General features: G+C 41.4%; 1 protein-coding gene across 6 annotated transcripts in view; it reads left to right on the top strand.

Annotated features, from left to right (window-relative positions):
• The window catches only part of PITPNC1 (phosphatidylinositol transfer protein cytoplasmic 1), a 270,335-nt gene that overhangs the window by 20,519 nt on the left and 226,946 nt on the right, over window positions 1–22,870 (top strand). For 3 of the 6 annotated variants that reach the window (XM_037809086.1, XM_037809085.1, XM_037809091.1), the window contains exon 1: window positions 18,600–18,961. The exons of 2 other annotated variants lie outside the window; for them this stretch is intronic. Coding sequence is in view for 2 of the 4 variants with exons in the window: in XM_037809085.1 (XP_037665013.1) it covers window positions 18,878–18,961 (84 nt within the window). In the remaining 2 variants the exon portion in view is untranslated. Of the gene's footprint in view, window positions 1–18,599; window positions 18,962–22,870 lie in introns of those variants that run through there. One more of the 6 variants, XM_037809089.1, reaches the window with a different exon arrangement.

The following is a 22,870-nucleotide window of genomic DNA, read 5'->3' on the forward strand; positions in this document are numbered from 1 at the left end:
GAGGTGAAGAAAGGCCTCTAGGAGGCAGGTGGGAGAGGATGCACGCATTGCCAGGGCCAGAGATGTGGGCAGCCCCGCCACCTGGCTGCATCAGAGATGTGAGGGTCTGCACCCTCAGAGCTGCAGCTCACGGACAGGTTGTCAGTTCCCAGCAGATGTGAGGGTGGGGGAAAGGAGGAGATTGGCAAGATATCCCAGCCCCAGGGGCACTTGTGTCTGGATAGATCATCAGGCCCTGTGTTCAAGAAACTGTAACTAGAATACAAGGAAGCAACTTGATCTCAGGTAAAAGTTGATGTTAGGATTGGTTATTAGAACAGGTGCACAGGGTCAGAACTAGGTGGACTTGACCCTTAGTGCTCTCATGGTAATAATAGCTATTGTTTTTTGAGTGCTAAATACGGACTAAGCATTTTCTGTATTGATTTGTTTAATTCACACAACAACCCTCCAAGGTGGATTCTATTACTGTCTTCATGTTACAAATAGGAAAACCGAGGTACAGAGAGGTCAAGTAACTTGCCCGAAGTCACACAGCTAGTGATGGCAGAGCCGGACCCGCTGGCTCCAGAGCCCAAGCTCCTTCACTATGGTGATATGGTTCCTCTAGAAAAACCATAGCTTGAGGTTTGAAACATGCTGGGTTCTAATCTTCACTTCAACTTTGTACTGTCTTTATCACCTTAGACAAGTCAACTAAATTTGCCATGAGCCACAGTTTCCTTATTTATGTGGAAGTGCCTTCACCTCTTACCTAGTCCACATAGGTACTTGGTAAGCTTTCATTATGACTACTGCTACTATAATAAGCCTTTCCAAATGGAGAAAGGATTTGGCCAGTAGTCTAAGGCAAAGTTTAATCTGTATGTAAGGATCAGGGGAGAAGAGAGGCATGGGGTTTGAAATTCCAAGCAGGTACTGACAAAACTAAGTGCTTGTGTCACAAGTCCAAGGATGCCTGCAATTAGCCAAGTTCTCCACCTTAATGGGAGACTGTATTACAATTTCAGTGACTTCTCTTTTGCATCCCTATGATTCTACTGCTGATTTTCTGACTTTAGACTTTGACTTTACTCAAAAAAGAAGTTGAAAGAGGACTAGTACTGAGATTTAATTTCCTTACATCTTTTTCTTTATATTTAAATTCCTTTTCCCTTCTCTTAAAATCCTCCCCATTTGCTGATTTTATTCCCATTTGTATCGTTTCTCCCCTACAGAAACCTCTCTGATTAGTTGGTTCCTGGACATAGCTTCTGTGTATTTGAGAATCAGAGAGGAGAAATGGACAGGGTAGGAATAAAAAGAGATGCCAGTGGGAGAATTAAACTTATCATTCCTCTGTTTCTGATATGACACCAAAACTGGAGGTTAGATCATCAAGGAAGAGAAAATTCAGGATTTTTGGAATTGCTTGTTCCGAAGAAAGGCTTGGGGTGGTCTGTCCTGATTCAGCAGGACTGAGAAGGGGGCAAGGAATCTTGTCATTTTCGCTATCATTCTTCTCACCTCCTCCCCATGACTATAATAATCAAACGCAGGAAACAAACTTAAACCCCCTTTAAATAAAGCCCTCAAATTTGACCTATTGGCTCAGCTACAGAATTACTGAATATTCTTAGTATTGATAGAAGAAACACTTTATAAAGTGCTTAAGCATCTTTGTATTGTGGAAAAATGTAAACCTAGACAAAAAGAGAGAATGGTATTGTTCCGGTTTGCTAATACTGCTGTTATGCAAAATACCAGAAACGGATTGGCTTTTAAAAAGGGGGTTTATTTGGTTACAAAGTTACAGTCTGAAGGCCATGAAAATGTCCACATTAAGGAACCAACACCAGTATACCTTCACCAAAGGAAGGCCAATAGTGTCTAGAAAACCTCTGTTAGCTGGGAAGGCACGTGACTGGCATCTGCTGATCCCGGATTGTGTTCCATCTCCTCTCAGCTCCTGTGCATTCTTAAAAGTGTTGTTCTTGGGGCGTTTTGTCCTTTTCTTAGCTTCTCCAGAGCAAACTCTGGGCTGGCCTCTCCAAAGCATTAGGAAAAGTGCTTTCAACCGCCATCTCCAAAATGTCTTTCTAGGCTGCAGCTGCTCTCTGGTTGTTCTGTTTGTGAGCTCTTTTATAGGACTCAAGTGATTAAATCAAGACCCATGCTGAATGGGTGTGGCCACACCTCTGTGGAAATAATCTAATCAAAGATATTACCCACAGTTGGGTGGGTCACATCTCCATGGAAACAAGCTAATCCAATGATTCCAACCCAATCAACACTAATATGTCTGCCCCCACAAGATTTCATTAAAGACCATGGTGTTTTGGGGGACACAGTACATCCAAACCGGCACAGGTGTGATGAAACCCCATGTCCCCTCACCTAGGCTCACCAATTATCAACCCCTGGCCAGTTAAGAGATGCTTTTAATACGGAAAAAAGGAGGGGTTACCAAAGAGTAAAGGCAAGGATTAAAAGTGACTTTGCTGGCTTTATCTGTAATACTTCAATCCTGGAAACAACCGAGATGTCCATCAACAGGTAAATGCATCAATAAATTGTGGTATATCCATTCAGTGGAATACTACTCAGCAATGAAGAGGAATGGACTACTTAAATATACAATGTGTATCAAGATAAGCTGAGTGAAAAAAGCCATGCAAAAAAAAGAGTACATACTGTATGAGTCCTCTTATAAAATTCTAGAAAATGCCATCTGGTCTATAGTGACAAAGCAGATCAGTGGTCACCTGGGACAGGGCAGGGTGAAGAGGTGCAGGGAGGGAGGAATTTACCGAGTGGTACAAAGGACCTTTTGGAGGTAATGGACATCCTCATTGTCCTGATTGTGGTGTTGGTTTCATGGGTGTATAAGTATATTGTGACTTAGTAAATTGTGTACCTTAAATATGTGCCCTTTATTGTATATTAATTATACCTTTATGAAACTGTAAAGAAGGAGGTAATCAAGTTGAAAACAAATGAATTTCACTTCTGAGTTTTTGTTTTATCCAACCTTAAACAAACCTAGATCTCTTAATCATATCATCAGAGATTCATATAACCATTATCACAAAGATTGAGACCCTTTTTCTGGGTTTGAAAACAAAATTTTTTAATATTCATAACAAATTTACCTTAGTGAGTCCCAGAATCAGGTGCAATTGACCATTTTTGCCTTCTCTCTTCAGACAAGGCACCACAAAAGAGTATAGTGTCCCCATAAATTCCCTAAATTGGCTATACTGTTTACATGCATTAATAATATGGGCTTTTTTTTTTTTTTTTTTTTTTTTTGCATTGGGTAAACAGACTTTATTTTTCTTTTTAGGGTTTAAATAGATCATAAACAGATGGCCACTGCCTGATATGTTTCCATGTTTTGACACCCAGTTTTTTGGAAAACATCCAGAGGACATTAAAATTTTGGCTGGAGGAAACCAATCCTGGAGATGCAGAATTTTAGAACCCAAAGTGGACCTTGGAATTCAATTGTATAATCCCTTCATTTTACTGGTGAGGAAACTGAGGCAGAGAGCAGCAACTTGTCCATGTCCCAGAGCTAGCCTGGGCTGAGCAGAATCTGAAGCTGGGATCTTCTGATTCTTGGCCCTTCCCAGAGGCTTGCCATTGGTTTCCTTGGTTTCAGTGCTGCTTCCTCTACATCCCTCTTTATGTCCACCACATCATCAGGTCCTTCAGCAATAATGAGCCATTAAACATTCCATCATGTGTGGAAAAGTTTTGGTAATGGATGGTGTGGATGCAATTAACACCTCTGAATTGAATATTTGAAAGTTGTTAAAGTGGGAAATTTTAGGTTGTATATATGTTACCAGAATAAAAATTTTAGAAAACCACAGAACTGTACAAAACAAATGATGAACCCTAATGTAAACTATGAACTTTTCATTTCATAGTTTGAATATAATAATAGTTCTACCAATTCTAATAAGTACTGCAGTAATACAAAGTGTTAATAGTAGGGAAAACTGTCAAAATCTTACCTACCCTTTAGGGCCCAGCTGAAATGCCACATTCACAGTGAAGGTTTTCTCATCCCCCTGGTCATAACCAATTTCTTGCTGCCTTTCCTCAGTGCGTGGACTTCTCTGTCCCATTCTTCTCTGAATCTCTTGGGTTGGCATAGTCTATTTTTACAGTATGAATCTAAGCCTCTTTGTGTGACATTTAAAGTCCCCTGGTCAAACTTCAGCCAGTCTCATCTCCTCCCTTATAGCCTGTGCTCCGGCCACATGAAATTAATTACAGTTCCCAAATGTACTATGTAGTTAACTTTTAATCTCTCTCTTTTTTTTTATTACCTTAGCTCTCTCAAAATCAGAGCTAATGAAATGTTAGCTATTATAATTACACAGACCTGGTTGTATAATGGCCTCATGATATCATTAATGAATGAAATATAAAATGTTACATCTTTTCAAACCCAGAAATTCATTCAAATTTTATTCTTTTTGAAGCTTGATAGCATTTTCTGAAGATCATGTTGCACCCTTCTTTCTTCTGATGATTTGCAAGGAACTTGGATCAAAAGCAATAAAGTCCCAACTTAAATGTGATAAATGTAAATGGTTACATCTTTTGGAATGAAATCATTCACTTTTTAAAACAAAATTATTTTGGTGGAAACATTGATTTTTATGTATATATATAATTGAGATTGATCACATACCATACAGTTATCCAAAGATCCAAAGTGTACAATCAGTTGCCCATGATACCATCATATAGCTGTGCATCCATCAACACAATTAATTTTTTTCGATTTTTAGAACATTTTCATTACTTCAGAAAAGAAATAAAGACCAAAAAAAAAAAAAGGAAACTCAGATCCTCCCATACCCCTAACCATGCCCCCCTCTATTATTGATTTATAGTTTTGGTATAGTACGTTTGTTACTGTTGATGAATGAATGTTAAAATACTACTAACTGGAGTATATAGGTTGCAATAGGTATATATATTTTTCCCTATATGCCTCTCTGTTATTAACTTCTAGTTCTAGTGTCATACATTTGTTCTAGTTCGTGAGAGAGATTTCTAATATTTGTATAGTTAATCACAGACATTGTCCACCACAAGATTCGCTGTTTTATGTATTCCCATCTTTTAACCTCCAGTTTTCCTTCTAGTGACATGCGTGACTCTGAGCTTACCCTTTCCACTACCTTCACACACCTTTCAGCACTGTTAGTTATTCTCACAACATACTACCATCACCCCTGTCCATTTCCAAATGTTCACCCTAGTTGAACATTCTGCTCATAAGAAGCAACTGCCCCCCATTCTTTAGCCTCATTCTATATCCTGGTAACTTATATTTCATGTCTATGAGTTTACATGTTATAATTAGTTCATATCCGTGAGACCCTGCAATATTTTCCTTTATGTGTCTGTCTTATTTCACTCAATATAGTGCCCTCAGGATTTCTTCATCACCCCATTTCTTTCAAGATGGTTTTGTTCACACGCCATACGTTCTGTCCTAAGTAAACAATCACTGGTTCCCTGTATAGTCACGTATTTATGTATTCAGCACCATTTCATCACTCTCTATGTAAGGACATCTCCATTTCTTCCACAAAGACAGAGGAAGAGTCAAAGAAGGCAGAGAGGCAAAAGAAAAAGAAGAGAAGGAGAGAAAAAAAAACAACCAAACAAAACAAAACTTGATAGCTAGAAAGCAACAAAAGGAAAGATAGTATTAACCTGAAGTAGAATAACAAGTTAGACAACATCACCGATGCCAGGAGTCCCGTATCCTTCCCCTATTCCCCACTCCCCTATATGCATTTAGCTTTGGTATATTGCCTTTGTTATATTAAAGGAAGCATAATACAATGTTTCTGTTAATTATAGTTTCAACTTTGCATTCATTGTATTTTCCCCCCATCCCACCCTATTTTTAATACCTTGCAGTGTTGACATTCATTTGTTCTACCTCATGTAAAAACCTATTTGTAGCTTTTATTACAATCATTGAACACCCTAGGTTTCCCTGAGTTACACAGTCCCAGTCTTTATCATACATCTTTGTTCTAATGTCCAACATGGTCCCAGCTTTCCTCTTTCAACCATACTCACAGTCATCTTTGTTCAGTGTACTTACATTGCTGTGCTATCTCCCAAAATTGTTTTCCAAACCTCTCACTCCTATCTTTTCCTTTCTGTCTGCAGTGCTTCCTTTAGTGTTTCCTATAGAGCAGGTATCTTGTTCACAAACTCTGTCGTTGTCTGTTTGTCAGAGAATATTTTAAGCTCTCCCTCATATTTGAAGGGTAGTTTTGCTGGATATAGGATTCTTGGTTGGCGGTTTTTCTATTTCAACATCTTAAATATATCACCCCACTTCCTTCTTGCCTCCATGGTTTCTATTGAGAAATCTGCACATAGTCTTATGAAGCTTCCTTTGTATGTGATGGACCGCTTTTCTCGTGCTGCTTTCAGGATTCTCTCTTTATCTTTGACGTTTGATAATCTGATTATTAAGTGTCTTGGCGTAGGCCTATTTGGATCTATTCTGTTTGGGGTATGCTGTTGTGCCAGTTTGAACATATTGTGTCCCCCAAATGCCATTATCTTTGATGTAATCTTATGTGGGCAGACGTTATCGGTGTTGATTAGATTGTAATTCTTTGAGTGTTTCTTTGGAATGCACCCCACGCAGCTGTGGGTGATGACTCTAATTGGATAATTTCCATGAAAGTGTTGCTCTGCCCATTCAGGGTGGGTCTAAGTTGAGTTTCTGGAGCCATATAAATGAGCTGATGGACAGAGGGAACTCAGTGCAGCTGTGAGTGACATTTTGAAGAGGAGCTACAGCCAAGAGGGACACTTTGAAGAAAGCACAGGAGCTGCAGATGAGACACAGTTTGCAGATGGCTATTGAAAGCAGACTCTTGCTCTGGAGAAGCTGAGAGAGGACAAATACCCCCAGTGCAATGAAGAGTGACATTTTTGAGGCACTGCAGCCTAGAGAGGAACGTCCTGGGAGAAAGCCATTTTGAAACCAGAAGTTTAGAGCAGATGCCAGCCACGAGCCTTCCCAGCTAACAGAGGTTTTCTGGACACCATCGGCCATCCTCCAGTGAAGGTACCCAATTGCTGATGTGTTACCTTGGACATTTTATGGCCTTAAGACTGTAACTTTGTAACCAAATAAACCCCCTTTTATAAAAGCCAATCCTTTTCTGGTGTTTTGCATCCCGGCAGCATTAGCAAACTAGAACAGCTGTCCTTCTTGGATCTGTAATTTTATGTCTTTCATGAGAGGTGGGAAATTTTCATTGATTATTTCCTCTATTGTTGCTTCTGCCCCTGTTCCTTTCTCTTCTCCTGGGACACCAATGACACGTATGTTCTTGCTTTTCATTTTGTCCTTAAGATCCAAGAAATGTTGCTCATATCTTTCCATTCTTTTCTCTATCTGTTCTTTGTGTGTAGGCTTTCAGGTGCCTTGTTCTCCAGTTCCTGGGTGTTTTCTTCTGCCTCTTGAGCTCTGCTGTTGTATGTTTCCATGTGTCTTTCATCTCTTGTGTTGTGCCTTACATTTCCATAGATTCTGCCAGTTGGTTTTTCGAACTTTCAATGTCTACCTTACATATGCCCACTGTTTTCATTATATGGTTCAGCTCTTTCACCATATCTTCCCTAAACTTTTTGAATTGACTTATTATTAGTTGTTTCAATTCCTGTATCTCAGTTGAAGTGTAAGTTTGTTCCTTTGACTGGGCCATAACTTCATTTTTCTTATTGTAGTTTGTAGTTTTCTGTTATCGAGGCATGGCTTCCTTGGTTACCCCAGTCAGGTTTTCCCAGACCAGAACAGGCTCAGGTCCCAGAAGGAAGAAATATTCAGTATCCGGTTTCCCTGAGGGCGTGTCTTAGAAAATTGGTACATCCTGTGATGCCTCAGGTCACTGTACTTCTCTGCCCAGTAGGTGGCACCTGTCAGCCTGTAATTCCAGACTGATGTAAGGAGGTGTGGCCCATAGCTGTTTTCCCCCAGGCTCTGGGGTCTGGTTCTGAATAGAAGGCAGGTAGTAGAGCTGGCTCCACCCCTTTCCTCTTAGAGAAGATAGACCCCTGTATTAGTTAGGGTTCTCTAGGGAAACAGAATCAATGAGAGGTGTCTCTGACTATCAAATTGTAAAAGTGACTCACGCAACTGTGGGTATGCACGAGTCCAAATTCTGTAGAGTAGTCAGCAAACTGTCAACTCCAAGGAAGATGTCCGATGAACTCCTCAGGAAACAAACCGGCAGCTTCGATGAACTCCTCAGGAAATGCTTCACTGGGCAGCCGAAGAAGTAGTGAAGGTCCTCTGTCTGTCTTGCTTATAAGTCTTCAACTGATTAATTGGATCAAATCCAGCCAATTGCATTCTCTCATTGTGGAAGGCACACCCTTTGGTGAGTCATCAGTCATAGCTGCAGTCAATTGACTGATGATTTAATAAACCAGCCTGTTGGTTTATTAATCAGCCTCAAACGTCCTCACAGCAATTGTTAGGCCAGTGTTTGCTTGACCAGACATCTGGGTACTATCACCTGGCCAAGTTGACACATGAACCTAACCATCACAACCCCCTATAGAGAGGTCATTAGCATTTCAGTGGTCTCTCTCTGCCTGTGCTATCTCCACCCTTGTCTGGGTCAGAGCAGTGGGAACTGAAAATAGCTGAGACTTTCTCCACTGAGCTGAAAAAGGGACAGAAAGTTCCCTTCAGGGCTAGTCCTCGGCAACCCTCTGGCTCTCTGAGGTCAGTCATCACCCAAAGCCTCTGCTTGTTGGGGATTCATAGCTCGTAGTGAGCAATTCACACTTGCTAATTAAAACCCTAGTTGGAGCTCAGCTGAGCTATATTCGCTTGCTGGGATAGAGCTTCTCTTTACTATCATGAGGCTTCGCAGCTCGTGCTGTGGGAGGAGGGGTTTCCTGGCTTGAATCCACAGTTTTTACTTACAGATTTTATGCTGTGATCTCGGGCATTCCTCCCAATTTAGGGTGGTATATGATGAGCGGACGGTCACGTTTGTCCCCCCACAGTTATTCCCGATTATTTACTATTGTTCCTGTTTTTTTTCAGTTGTTCCAGGGTGAGACTAACTAGCTTCCACTCCTCTCTATGCCGCTGTTCTGGTTTGCTAATGCTGCCAGAATGCAAAACACCAGAAATGGATTGGCTTTTATAAACGGGGGTTTATTTGGTTACACAGTTACAGTCTTAAGGCCATAAAGTGTCCAAGGTAACACATCAGCAGTCGGGTACCTTCACTGGAGGATGGCCGATGGTGTCCAGAAAACCTCTGTTAGCTGGGAAGGCATGTGGCCGGCGTCTGCTCCAAAGTTCTGGTTTCAAAATGGCTTTCTCCCAGGATGTTCCTCTCTAGGCTGCAGTGCCTCAAAAATGTCACTCTTAGTTGCACTTGGGATATTTGTCCTCTCTCAGCTTCTCCGGAGCAAGAGTCTGCTTTCAGCAGCCATCTTCAAAACTGTCTCTCATTTGCAGCTCCCATGCTTTCTTCAAAGTGTCCCTCTTAGCTGTGGCTCCTCTTCAAAACATCACTCACAGCTGCACTGAGTTCCTTCTGTTAGGTCAGCTCATTTATATGGCTCCACTGATCAACTTAGACCCACCCTGAATAGGCGGAGCAACACCTCCATGGAAATTATCCAATCAGAGTCATCACTCACAGCTGGGTGGGGCCCATTCCAAAGAAACACTCAAAGAATTACAATTTAATCAACACTGATAACATCTGCCCACACAAGATTACATCAAAGATAATGGTGTTTTCGGGACATAATACATTTAAACTGGCACAGTGGCCATCTTAGATCCTCCAGAAACATTGATTTTTAAAAATCACACTTGCCTGAGAAACAAAATGGAAATTTGTTATATTTATCATATATGTAAAAACATACTGCCATTCTTCGTTCTTCTTGGCTTGCATGTTGAAGAAGAATTGCAAAATTGAAGGATTAAAGGCATGGCAATATTCATACTGAGTATGTTTACTAATATGGAATAGAATTTAAGTATGCCCATGACTACAATCTGATGAATGCAGGTCCCAACTTTGAAAAATTCACTTAACTTTCCGAATAAGGCTTTGTCCTTTTTTTTGAGTAAATGCACATCCCACTTTTTGTGTGTATTACCATTTTATTTACTTTGGAGTCTTGCATAATTTCACAGTGTACAATCAGATTAAGTTCCTATTATTTTTAGCTAAGGATACATAAACCTAGGAAAAACAAAGTCGTGATAGGCTGTGTATTTTTGCATAGACTCTATGGCCCCCAGCCTCATGTCAGGTGCCCAGGTGCTAAGAATGCTGGTAGGGTCCTGCCATATTTGAGATGTTCAATTTTTGCTGCACCACACTCTTGTATTTAGCTCCACACCTATACCACCATTCAAGACGAGCTTATATCAGCAGTTTATGCCTATAAAAAGAAAATGTCAATCGAGTGTGTTAGTTTGTGGAGTGGGGGAGGGCAGGGTGGATAATATGGGAATTCTGTACTTTCTGCATGATTTCTCTGTAAACCTACAACTGCTCTAAAAACTAATTAGCCACCACATCCAGGACCTTCCTTGTTCTTGAGCCCAACTTGGTGTCCACGAGGAATGCAGAGACCAAGGTAACTTGACTTACATATAATTTGATTGCCAGCTTTCCAGGGTCTTCCTAAAGCTCACTGCCCCACAGGCCTAGAGTATTTAAAAGCCTGAATTGAATTTCTTGTATTTTCTATAAAATTCTGGATGTCCTCTGCTAGGGGTCAAATTTATATTTGCACCCTTTTAAAATTACTTCTCAGTCAGCTGCCCAGATGATTAGGTACCTTTGCAGTCAGCACCATGGAATGGTTCTCCCTGGTTTCCCTCAGATGTGGAAGCTCTCCTTGCTTAAAGTCAGTGGGATGAGGCAGCATTGTGAGGGGTCCTTTCCTTGTGAAGCGCATGTCATAAATCTCTCTGACAGATGATTGTTGTCTTAAGGTTCCCAGGTGCATGACCTCATTATCAGAGATGAGTAGGCAGTAGATTAAGACCTACTTATTGCTTTGCAGACTATATAAATCCCCCAATACCTATTTTTATTAGAGAATGAATTTCTAACTTGCTCAACTGGTTTGTTTATGATACCAGTGCTCTGCCAGTCCTTGGAGAAGACAATGTTACATTTAAACCAACTGTTTTAACTTTGCTTAGTAAGTAGTGACCTAAAAATTACAAATGGAATTTCAGTGTTCCATGCAAAAAGTTTCTATCACAAGAGAATCACACTTTTCGTTCTTTGGCTAAGTAGGCAGATTTCTACACGTCCTGTGAAACATTGTTGCTGGATGGGGGGAAATCAAGAAAAGAAAGAAATCAGCAGCTGAGAGTAGTATCCATTTTAGGAATTTGGCTTAATAAAACAATGATAAAAAGGAATGTCCTTGACCTGAGAAAATGGGTGCTGGTGATGCCTCCGGCTGTGTGCAGAGCACTCTCAGCCTGCAGGAAATCTGTGCTAGTTGCTTTTATTACAAAAGTAACTGCCCCTCTTATGCAAGTTTAACAGGGAAAGGGCAGAGGACAGTAACCTCTTTGCACAGATTAACATTGGATTAATAATTCAGTAAAATTAAGCAAAAACTGTGACTCTCAACTACCAGTAGAAGCATGCTTTGGGGAAGAAGGGGTGAGAAAAAAAATGTGAATGCAAAAAGAAAGCAATAGGAGGTAGGAAAAGACAGGCTGGAGCAGGGAAGGACGAGGGAAAATAGGTGCATGTGGTCCAGAAGTGGAAGCTCTCCCAACCATTCCATCGGTTCGTTCTCACTAGCACGTGTTCCAGAGGTTTTCTGTTTCTGGCTTAGCTCATAGATATGGTGCCTTTCCTATTGAGACAGCTTTATATCCAGCAAACATCATCAGAAGTTGCTGTCCCAAACTTGTGGGTTCTTTTCTGTGTCATTCCTCAGATTCTCTGGGTTCAGTACATGCTTTAGGTCTAAGACCTAACCAGTCATTCACACATACCTGGGAGGCTTTCTAGTCTTCACCTTAAATATGGTTTCAGGGAAATTCAGAGAAAGGGAGGACCCCCGTTTCCCACCCCCCCTGAAATTCAGGGAAAATTGACTCATTATAGAGAAAAAAAATCTTTTGTTCCAGAACGATCCACTTTTGGCACAGAGGGGGCACAGGGTTATCAGAGACAAGGCATGCCCTCATTTTGCTTTGTGCTCCACAGGCCTGATAGGAGTCTGTCTTTAATCTCTGAGGAGTGGCAGAATCAAGCAATGCTTTTTCAGATTGGAGTGTATATTGATCAATGATTAGTGAGTCTTTTTCTGACATGCATTGTATTAAATAAGATTTGGAAATCTTCAAAGGAAGGTTTTCAGGGATTAATAAGTCACAGCCTGTCAGCAAGTCCCCCAATGGAGCCAGAAGCATTGGAGCAAAAATCTCAATGTGTGGCCAAATTTCTAAATTCTAGGGGATACACAGAGATTAACCACTTCAGTTTTTCTACTTGTGTTTTTATTTCCACTGCATTTTCTGACTTAGTATATTTTCTTATCATAGAAGCCCTTATTATCTTGTACTCAGGTTTATTTTCCATTCTTCTGATCCATTTATCCTAGTACTTATACAGTTTATATACAGTGGAAGGAAAATCAGGAATGCCCAGTGTGGGTGCCTAATTGATCATGAAACTGTTAGGAATCTCACCAGCCATGTGTAATGAATGCATTATCCACAAGGTTAACTAGAACATTCTGGGATCCAGTCTCTTCTTGGGACTCTGTAGGGTCCTTCTGGGTGTAAGGGAAGATGATACTACAGGAGGCCTTTGCATACCCCTGCCTGGCTTCTCTCCAGGAAGGCTAAGAGAAGACTTTCTTCCTTATGTGCTAATGAGAACTTGGCAGGTAGAGCAAGAATTGCTTTTCCCCTCGCTGTCTGCCGGCCCATTGGATTCATTCACACTTACTGCCCATATGTAAGATGAAGGTCTTTTACCTTGATGCCAAAGACTCTTGGGAACAGTGGACAGTAACTTTTTGGAACCCATTATGTTTCTCCACACCCCTTTGTACAGTGTGGTACTGGGAAAGTGCCAGGTCGTTTGACCAGATGGTGCCCTTCACTGCTTAAATTACTTTCTGCGAAGCCCCACTCTTGCAGGGCCTTAGCGAAGTTACTTTAACTTCCCTGTGCCAAAGTTTCCTTGCTGTTGAAATGTGGCAGAGATGGAGTGTCCATTCATCTAGTAAATGTTTATCCAATTCTGGGAATACAGTGGTGAATGAGGCAGACAAATCCTCCCTTGATGGGACTCACAGTCTAGCAGGGCCAAAGCAATAAGAGACTTTGCAGAAATATTATTGAGAGGAAAATTCTACATTAGTGATACAAGAGACCAACAGGATATGACCTCAAACTGAAGTTAACATTGACATTGTGAGAGATGAGCCAAGAGCCTGTGGGCCCTCTCAACCCAGTAAAGGTGAGCTGAGTGTAGCTTGCAGGAAATATGACTCAGTTGTGACTGTAACCAAGAAGGCTTAAGCCAAATATCTCAAGAAAGGATGTGCCAACATATGCTTTAAAACAATAAAAGGAGGGGCAGAGAGAAAAACAAAACGGCACCTCTCCAGGCCTGTCCCAGGTAGAGGGAAGCTCACAAACCATTGACACTGTCTAACTACCATTGGGTAGAGTTTGGAGAAAAGCCTGAGGACTTTCAAGATGGACGGACTGAGTTTGATTCCCAATGTGAATTCCAATTCTGCCACTTCTATTAGGTGTTTGACCTTGGACAAGTCACTTCACTCTCTGAGCCTCCCATTTGCTGATCTTTAAAAGTGGGTTAAAAAATACCTACCTTGCAGGTGGTTGTATATACGTGCCCCGATTTGAACCCAGATCTCTCTTACCTCTGTTACTCCCAAGACTTAAGAGCGCTTACCTTTTTTTTTTTTTTTCCAAATACCAGAAAGAATTGGGTAGCGAAGAGCTGCATTTTAATTGTTGAGCTGCATTTAATTTTCAACTGCTAACTGTTTTGTTGTGTTGAACAAAGTCCATTGATTCCTTGTGGTGGAGTGCTTGTTGGAAAGAGTGAGTCAGCGCATATTAACTTGTTCAGAAGCTTTTTGTGGCACATTGATTTTAAAAGTCCTCAACAGAAGAGAGGATTTTATTTAATAGAAATATTGTCAGGATGGCATTGAGATTTGGGTTTGGCTTTCAAATCATTCAATACAAGTTGAATAGAGGACTTTTCCCTGACAGGCGTAAGGTTAAGTGTTGGGGAAATATTCAACATTGCCCTGCAGAGCCTTGCCTAGGCAAGGTGATGTCTGCCTGGAGCCCCCTTCCCACCCACCCAACAGGCAGGGCTCTTTGAACAGTAGCTTTCTTCCCCTAAAGGTAAGGACTTGGGCTTGGTATAGGGCGTTGGTGAATTCTGCTTACTATCAATTTCAACCTACAGGGTTGTGTGGTCTGCCTCTGTGTGAACTAAGGTGGGTGCATGCCCAGGTGTGCCTGGGTTTCTCTTCTGTGGTTTTGGGGCAAAGGACAAAAAGGCAACAGTTGCTAAAGAAAAGAGGAAAGTTTCTGTAGGACCTTCAAAAGCACATTCCCGATTTCTGTCCTCTAGAACATGTTTACCTTTCGGGGAAAAGATGTCGCCCAAATACCACAGGCAGAGAATTGCGGTGTTCCTTCTTGGGTGTCTTGGAAGCTGGTTCTCAAAGCCTCCTTTGGATTCAGTGCTGAAACCTCTGCATCAGTTTCATGGAAGAGATTTTGAGTAGATTCCTTGAAGTCCTGAAGGTCACACTTCTCAGAAATTGGTTTAACACCAATTCAAAACCTATTGATGTTCTTGTTACATTTTACAACTATTCATGTGCCCCCTAAAATGACCTCAACAGAGAAAGGAGAATCACCAGTTCATTTTACAAGAACACCAAGCCCTCAGCAATGGTCACAGTTTACTCATGTTATGCTGTTAGTTCAAAAGACTCATTTTCCCGACAGAAATCCTTGCCAGGGTTGGCAAACTTTTTCTTAAAGGGCCAGACAATAAATTTTTTTGGCTTTGCAGGTTATTTGGTCTTTGTCGCCATTCGCCTCTGTTACTGTAGCTCGACAGCAGCCATAGACACTATGTAAATGAATGAGCATGGCTGTGTTCCAGTGAAACTTTATTTACAAAAAGAGGAGTCCAGCCTGCAGTCCCTAATTTGCTGGCCCCTCCATAGACCATCGTGAACTTCCTGTACCCTTTTAAGTACGAACATCATATTTTGGAAAGAAACTCATTTGCATATAAATATATATGTTGAGAGTACTGCCAAATGTACACATCACAATGTTTTCCTACAACTAATTTAATTTTTATATAAATGTTCCAAATAAATCTTGAAAATTGGATTCTACATAAATGCTTGCTAAGGGTGCCCAACAACCTGCAAATGTTTGAATTCCTGTTCACTTTGAAGTTCCTTTTCACATGCCATTGAGTTGTGAGCACCACATTTAGATACATCTCTCCCTTGTAGCGAATCCAAGTATGAGGACCCGAGAATTCCTTCATGCTGTGGAGTTGCCATCCCAGTCGACAGGCTCCTAACCTGGAGGGAGCCCTGTAGTTCTCCTGCTTGTCTGGGATGAGTCCTTACTAATGCTTAGGGGTTAGTGATGTCGTGAGATCCTGGCTCACAGTTCATGCTTTCTCACTATTGCATGCCTTCTCTGACTCCTCACAAGAGTGTGTGAGCTGGATTTGCTGTATTTTCAGTCATCCTTCATTACACATGAACATTGGCTGCACCCCGAGCTTTGCTGTGAACTGATGATTCTCACTGGGGCCTGTTAACACAAATTCCATCACTCCCTAGACCAAAAATAAAGCATATTTAACACTTGGAAGCAAAATTCCAGGCAAATATATAATCTGATTTGATTGAATATGTTAATGGTGGGAATCAAATGCTTACCTTCAAAATGGAAGATTGCATTTTGAGCTGTGTTCCTGTGTGTGAGTAGATGGATAGAAATCAATTCAATTTGTCAGTTGATATAATCAAAAAAAAGAGTTTGATGCGGACACCTAAGCATCTGAAGTGACACTTGTTTGAGGGCATTTCGCCCATTGGTGGTTCACTGTTGTTGAGGATCAGTCTTTTATTTAAGTTATGCTGCTATTTTAGAGGACTTAGAAATATTTAGTGTTTGAGTGTATAGCTAGTGTCTGCCCACTATGCCTAAGGGCACAGTATTAATAGTAGTTATCTGCGAGTGATGGGATTATAGATGATTTAAAACTTTCATCATTACACTTTGTGTTTTATAAATGTTCGATAATAAATATGTATTACTCTAAGAAAAATGTGATGGTAAGCAATGTGATACAGTGCAAAGGCTTTCAGAGTTTTTTGTGACTCATGACCCACAATAAGAAATGCATTTTACATCCTGACCCATAAAAACATGCCCTTACCCCTTAATGTTTTCTATTTTTCTATTCTGTTTTACTGAGAGGAAAAAAAGAAGGAAATAATTTCATAAGCCACTGAGGGGTAAATTGAAAAATACTAATTATAGTGCAGTGGTTGCCAGAAGTGTAGTTCTTGGGTCAGTAAAATGTCAAAAGAAATTTTGGGAATGGGTGTAAAATCCCCCACTTTTTATGTTGCAAGAAGCATGGATATTTTTAAAACTTCCAAAAGTAATATTGTATACTACCACTATTCTTTTATTAATTTTTCATGTTAGAAATTCATTTTTATGAATTTTATGATTTGGGGGAAATTTTTCATAAAATAAAGGCTATTTTAACATGAAGTATTAGGAAAGGTACAATTTCAGGACATAAATATTGAATAAATTTAGCTTTATGGAAACAGACTGCACCAGCTTTGTCTTTTCCATCTGGCAATGAACGTGTACAAACTTTGTGATGCACTAGCATTTAGGGATTGTCTGTGAAGCCAAAAGAATATTGCTTTGGAACAACAAAATTACACTTCTGTCTCTGAATCCCAGCAACTTGGGCAAATCACTTAACTTTCCTGAACCTCATTTTACCCATCTCCAAAAGGGGTACCTGTCAGAGATGTAGAGATAATGCTTATAAAGGGTTTAGGACAGTTGCAGATATATAGGTGTCCATAAATAGTAACAATTCTTTCTCTCAGGATCATTGAACCATTTCTACTGCTTTGTGTTTAAAAACTTGGAATGTTGGAAGAAGTTTATTTGTTTCTGCTTTATGATGAACTATCCCTTTAATGATCACTAAAAACAACAACACTTTTAATTTTAAGTTTCCTATCTTGTCTTACCCTCAAGCCTTACCACTCTGCATTTTCTCCCATTGGCTATCTTTTTAACTTCCTTTTAGCCTCTTTACACTAACGTGGTTCATAACGGGAACACAGCTTGTCTGGCAACCTGATTTTAGGGTACATTTCAAAAATTTTCCTTGGTAGTACCATGAATCTGCAGCTTTTTAAGTTCTGGTTTTGGCAAGAGGTATTAATAAGGACTTGGTCATTGAGCAGGATACTAAGAATAAGGAGAGGAAATACTTAAAATAGATCTCATATGCCTTCTGCTTAATTACATGGTAATTTTGTAAAACAGTCTGGTTTCTATAGCCTTGTCTATTAATATATATTTGTCCCTTACCAGAACTTATCTAAGAAGCATAAACATGGAGAGTGTATGGTTCTCACGTCTCCACACATTTTGTATCTCCAGAAACTCAACACGAAGCACTCCAAAAAACTTTTCTTTGTTTCAGTGTCACAACATTCTTGACAGTTGACTGTACATTTATTTCAGCAGCAGCACCTTTAATTGTCTTCCACTTGGCTCATTCAGAAATTTTCAGTTTCATAGGGCACTGGCCACACCCAGGCTACCTGCTATTTCCCCTAATGGATTAGCCCTTCAGGAAAACTCCAGCTATCTGAAACTCTGTGGAAAGGAGCTGCCTCCTAGAGATGGGTATTCCTGAAAAGAAAGTTTTACTGAAATGATGTATATATTTCTTATAATAATAGTTGACATTTTTTGTGAACTTGCTGTGGTCTAGGCACTTCGTTACCGGCTTTACAAACGTTATCTCATTTATTCCTAAAAAATATACTTCCCTGCCTTGATCTCTTGAGAGGTCTTTGTAAGTATCTGCTATTATACTGTGCCCTACCATCTAGATTTCAGGCACGTAGGGCTGTTGTACTCATTCAGTTAACCAGTATTTATTGAATGATTACCATGTGCTAGGCAGGTACAGCCATAGATACCAGAAACACACAAAAGTGACGAAAGCAAATACACTGCCCTCAGGGGGCTAATGTTTTGAAGGGGGAGGCCCAGACAATAACACATAAACATACAAAACCTACAATTATATAATATATTGGCAAGTAGAGATAAACAAAGCAAGGTGAAGGGACAGGAAGAAGGGGTAGGAGTCAGGAGACTGATGGGGAAAGGCCTCAGATGAGTTGACATTTGAGCAGAGACCTGAATGAATTGTGGGAACAGGCCTTGCAGATATTTGTTAAAAGGGCCATTTGCTTCTACACTAAATGGTTCTCCCTCTTCTGCTTTTTATAGTTTTCTCGGCTCCTCCTTGTTGTCAGTGTCAGAACTGGGCTGAGTTGTCATAGGCCAAAGGAAGCCAGCTCTAGAAAGGAAATGAAGCTGCAGATATGGAGCAGACGATGTGAAGGTCTTAGCTGCAGGCAGTGGAGTGCCCCTGGACACGGGTGAGACAGTCAGGAGAGCCCAGCAGCTGCCTACGAGCACAGCTCTGCTGACAGACAGATGCAAGGGGAGCGCCCGGCCCTGGGGAGCAATATACGTCAAAGGGGAGCCTGGCGGCAGGCAGGAAGTCAACATAGAGGCCAGGTGAGAGGATTGTCAGCATGAGGGAGGAGGGCTAAGATAGTAGATGGCACTACTGCTGAGGCTTAGAACAGGACTTGGGTTCCCAGGGGGATGGAGCGGAGCAAGGCTGGGGCCCAGAAGCAGACTATGGTTTACACAAAAGCCTTGATTACAAACATTAAGGAGGCACAAGAGCTCAGTGATTAGAACCAGGCCTGCAAGATGGAAGTGAGTCTTGTAGCCATTGTGACTTAATGTTCACACCTCAATTGTGAAGCTAAATCTGCTCTCTGTCCCTCTCTCCATCCCCCACCCCACCAACTCTTCCCCATTTGCACATGTTGATTGCCTCCTCTGCCTCAGAGCTCAGCAGCAAAGGGAAACCTCTTATATCCACCTCAGGCAGAGTTTTCTCTTCCCACTCCCACAGGCTTGTTATATAACCCTTATTATGCCCCTTGGCACAGGGCTGTAATCCTTGCTGGGGAGGGGAGTTTCCTGGCTAAGATGCCAAGGGCAGAACCCTGGCTGCCCTTGGCGCCAGTTACTCACCCCCAGTTACTTCATCTGTAAACTGGGGACAGTGATAGTACTTGTCTTGTAGGATTGTTGTGATCAGTGTCTGGCCCAATAAGTGTTACTACTTTTGACATGTCTGTATCCCTCACTAAACTGTGAACCCCTCCAAGGCGAGACACTTGTAGGCATTCTTGTATTTCCAGGGCCTGTCACACCACCTGGCACATGGGTCCATTTACTCACTGAACATGTATTTATTGACGTGCCTACTGCGAGGCCCTGGCCAGGCACCACGAATGAGACAGACAAGCCCTTCCTTCATGGGGCTGACATTCTACGGGGGAGACAAGACGATAAATGAGTGAACATAGAAATAAATAATACAATTTCAGGCAGTGATAAGTGCTGTCAAGAAAAAACAAGCCAGGATCATGTAATCGAGAGTGACCAAGATGTGTGCATGTGGGTGTGGGTTTGTGTGTGCTATTTTAAATAAGAGGGATGGAGAAGTCTTCTTAAGGATTTGACATTTGAACAAAAACCTGATCTGAATGACAATCTGGGGGAAGAGCCTTCCAGAAAGAGGGATTAGCAAGTGCTAGAATGAGCTCTGTGTGTTTTAGGAATAGCAAGAAGGCGTGTAAAAGTAAAGTTGCGTGAACAAGGAGGAGAGAACCAAGAGGTGAGGTGAGAGAGGGAGGTAGGAGAGGAGTGTGCAGCAGGGTGCAGAGGGGAGACTGCGGGGCTTTGGCGGGCCTGGTGAGGAGTTTGGGATGTGTTCTTGCAGCAGAAGCCATTGAATGGTTACAAGCGGGGGGTGGGGGTGATGATATGATCTGATTTATGTTTCTTTGCTGGGTGGAGGGCAGGGATAAAAGTCCAGGCACCACAGAGGTCCTGGAGTCTTGGACTCGGGGGCAGGAAAGGGTGCCCAAGATAAAGAGAGCTCAATTGTCTGATGGTCTTTTAAAGGAAGGTGGGTAATCAGTTATCAGATCTACTCATAGCCTCCAAAGAGTCATTGATCTCTTAGGAGGTATACGCTGTGATGGGGTGGAGGGACGTGGAGAGATATTTTTATCAGGGGCATGGGCAGCTCTGTGGACCTCCGTTAAAGCCGGTAAGAAGTGGTTTTACCAGGAACAGGAAGGAATACTAGGGGGAGAGAGGAGCCACCTGATGGTTGAATGAGTGAATGGGCCTGAGACCACGCTGTGCCAGCCCTGCAGGCCATTCATTAGCCCCAGCCACACTCCTTGGTGTGGGCAGTGCCTGAACTCCGCTAGTCTGTGTGGCCAGCCACCGCCTCGCCACCGCTCTTGCTGTGTGGGTTGGGAAACCTGATGATGATATTTGTTAGAATTTGGATAAAAAGGACAGAGTTCCTAAGTGAGGGCCTAAACGACTTTCTAATGCATAGAAGGTGTGGATTTTAGAATATTAACTTTTTACCATTAATTTCACGAGCTAAGTAGTTTTTCCTTCTTCCCTTTTAAATATCCATTAGATAGGTCAAATTAGGAGAATTGGAGAAGCAATCTAGGAGCATAATCCTCTGTCCCAGCAAGGAAAAGCAGTCCCCCTGCTGGCTTTTGTTTAGCGTTGAAAGTGCTGAAAAGGGAGAGGAAACTCCAGGCTACAAAAGTTTGATTTGATTGCAACTCTGCCAAAGGTCCACCCCCACTTCTCCTATAAATGTCTTTTGGCCTGTCCTGTTGAAAGTGTACAGGATATACATGGATGCGATCGAGCATTTACTCCAAGTTAAACTAATTGACGGCTGTCTCATAAAACCCCAGTCCGGTTGGTGGTGCCCTGTTGGGATCCGGTCTGCACCGTGCCCAGCCCACTCTTTCCCAGGAGACCAGCAGGCCCTTCGCTCCGGTTATCCAAGTTCCTGATTGTGTTTAGGCACACAATAGATGTTGAGCAAGCCTTTCCTAATTGAAATCAGGGCTGTAAATGACAGTCATTTGTTTATACAACCAAGAAGAATCTGATGTGCTTAGGAAATTGATCAAGTGTGGGTCGCTGGAGGGTCTCAATTTCTATGTCCCAGTTTCTCCCCTGGTAAATGACGAGCTCCCTAATGTAGAGAAGGTGAAAAAATAATCAAGCGCTGTATTTGGCTTAGTTAATAAAAAAAAGAATACAGAATAGGAATCGGAACAGCTGTGTTTGCCATTGGTGTGGCTGTTACCCTCCTAATACCAGTGCATGTCGTAACAGCATCATATTTGCAAAAACAAAAGTGTAGAAATAAAAAGATGACTTACAGCTACCAGTAACAACCCCCAGCCTCAGCTCATGAGATTTATTTAATTTTGTATCTGGTGATAGGGCTTAGAGACAATTCTGTGAGGCAGATGTGTGAACATCTGATCATTGTGGAAGCCAGTTTCTCATAAAATAAATATGTTCTCCAGCCTTGGTGGGAGAGGGAAGTAATGATGTTAATTCATGAGTTGTGTGGAATGTCTTGCATCCCATTTTCCAATTTTTCTTCTTTTGCCTCATTTCTTGCTTATGAGTATTGCAACCAGTGATGAATAAAGAAAAACAAAGCAAAAGAAGCAAGTGAACAATAAAATAAAATAATAAAAACAACGTAACATCTTCTTTCCAAGTAGACAGTAGTTTTGGATGTGAAACTTAATAGGCACGCAGGAGGAAAGTTGAAATATCTGCCTGAAATGAGCATTCCCTGTAGGCCTAAAGCAGATTGTTACAGTTGTCCTTGGCCTTGAGCAGAACCAGGATGAGGGTGAGGTCCATGACTCAAAGTTAAAGGAGTTACCCAAAAAACTCATTTATCAAGGTAAGTAATATTTTAATAGAATATTTTTAAAAAATCAAAATTAATGCAAAATACTGCATGTTGAACAAAATATCAAAATACTAAATAGAGAGGATCTGAAGCCGTACTGGTCTACTCAACGGTGTCCATTCCTAATCTGCCTGGCCTTGAGTAACTGAAAGTGAGATCAGCAAGACCTCACTGAGAAAAGTTTCACTTTCCCCCTAAGCCTGGCTTTGCTCTGGGTTTGAATTCTAGCTCCATCATTACCAGCTCTGTGACTTTAAGTAAACCACTTAACCTCTCTGAACTTCCTTTTGTAAAGTAGAGATAATGCTTTTCTTTGCAAGGTGACTTTGTGGTGCAGAAATTATGCCTGTGAAATGCTGGGTGCATAGTAGACCCTCAATAAATGATGGCTTTAAATAATTCATAATTATTCATAGTGAATTGAGAGTCCAAGGAGACCAACCAGGTACTGCGAAAGCACACAAGTCCCTTGAGCATCTGCCAGGGTTAGCCCGGCTTTGTTTTTTAATTTTATAAGCTATATGGGAATATGGCCCCTGGGCCTGAGCTTTGAACACTCATACATCCGTTCAACTGCTAAGTAA

Source organism: Choloepus didactylus, chromosome 18 (genome assembly GCF_015220235.1).
Source record: "Choloepus didactylus isolate mChoDid1 chromosome 18, mChoDid1.pri, whole genome shotgun sequence".
NCBI classification, from domain to species: Eukaryota; Metazoa; Chordata; class Mammalia; order Pilosa; family Megalonychidae; genus Choloepus; species Choloepus didactylus.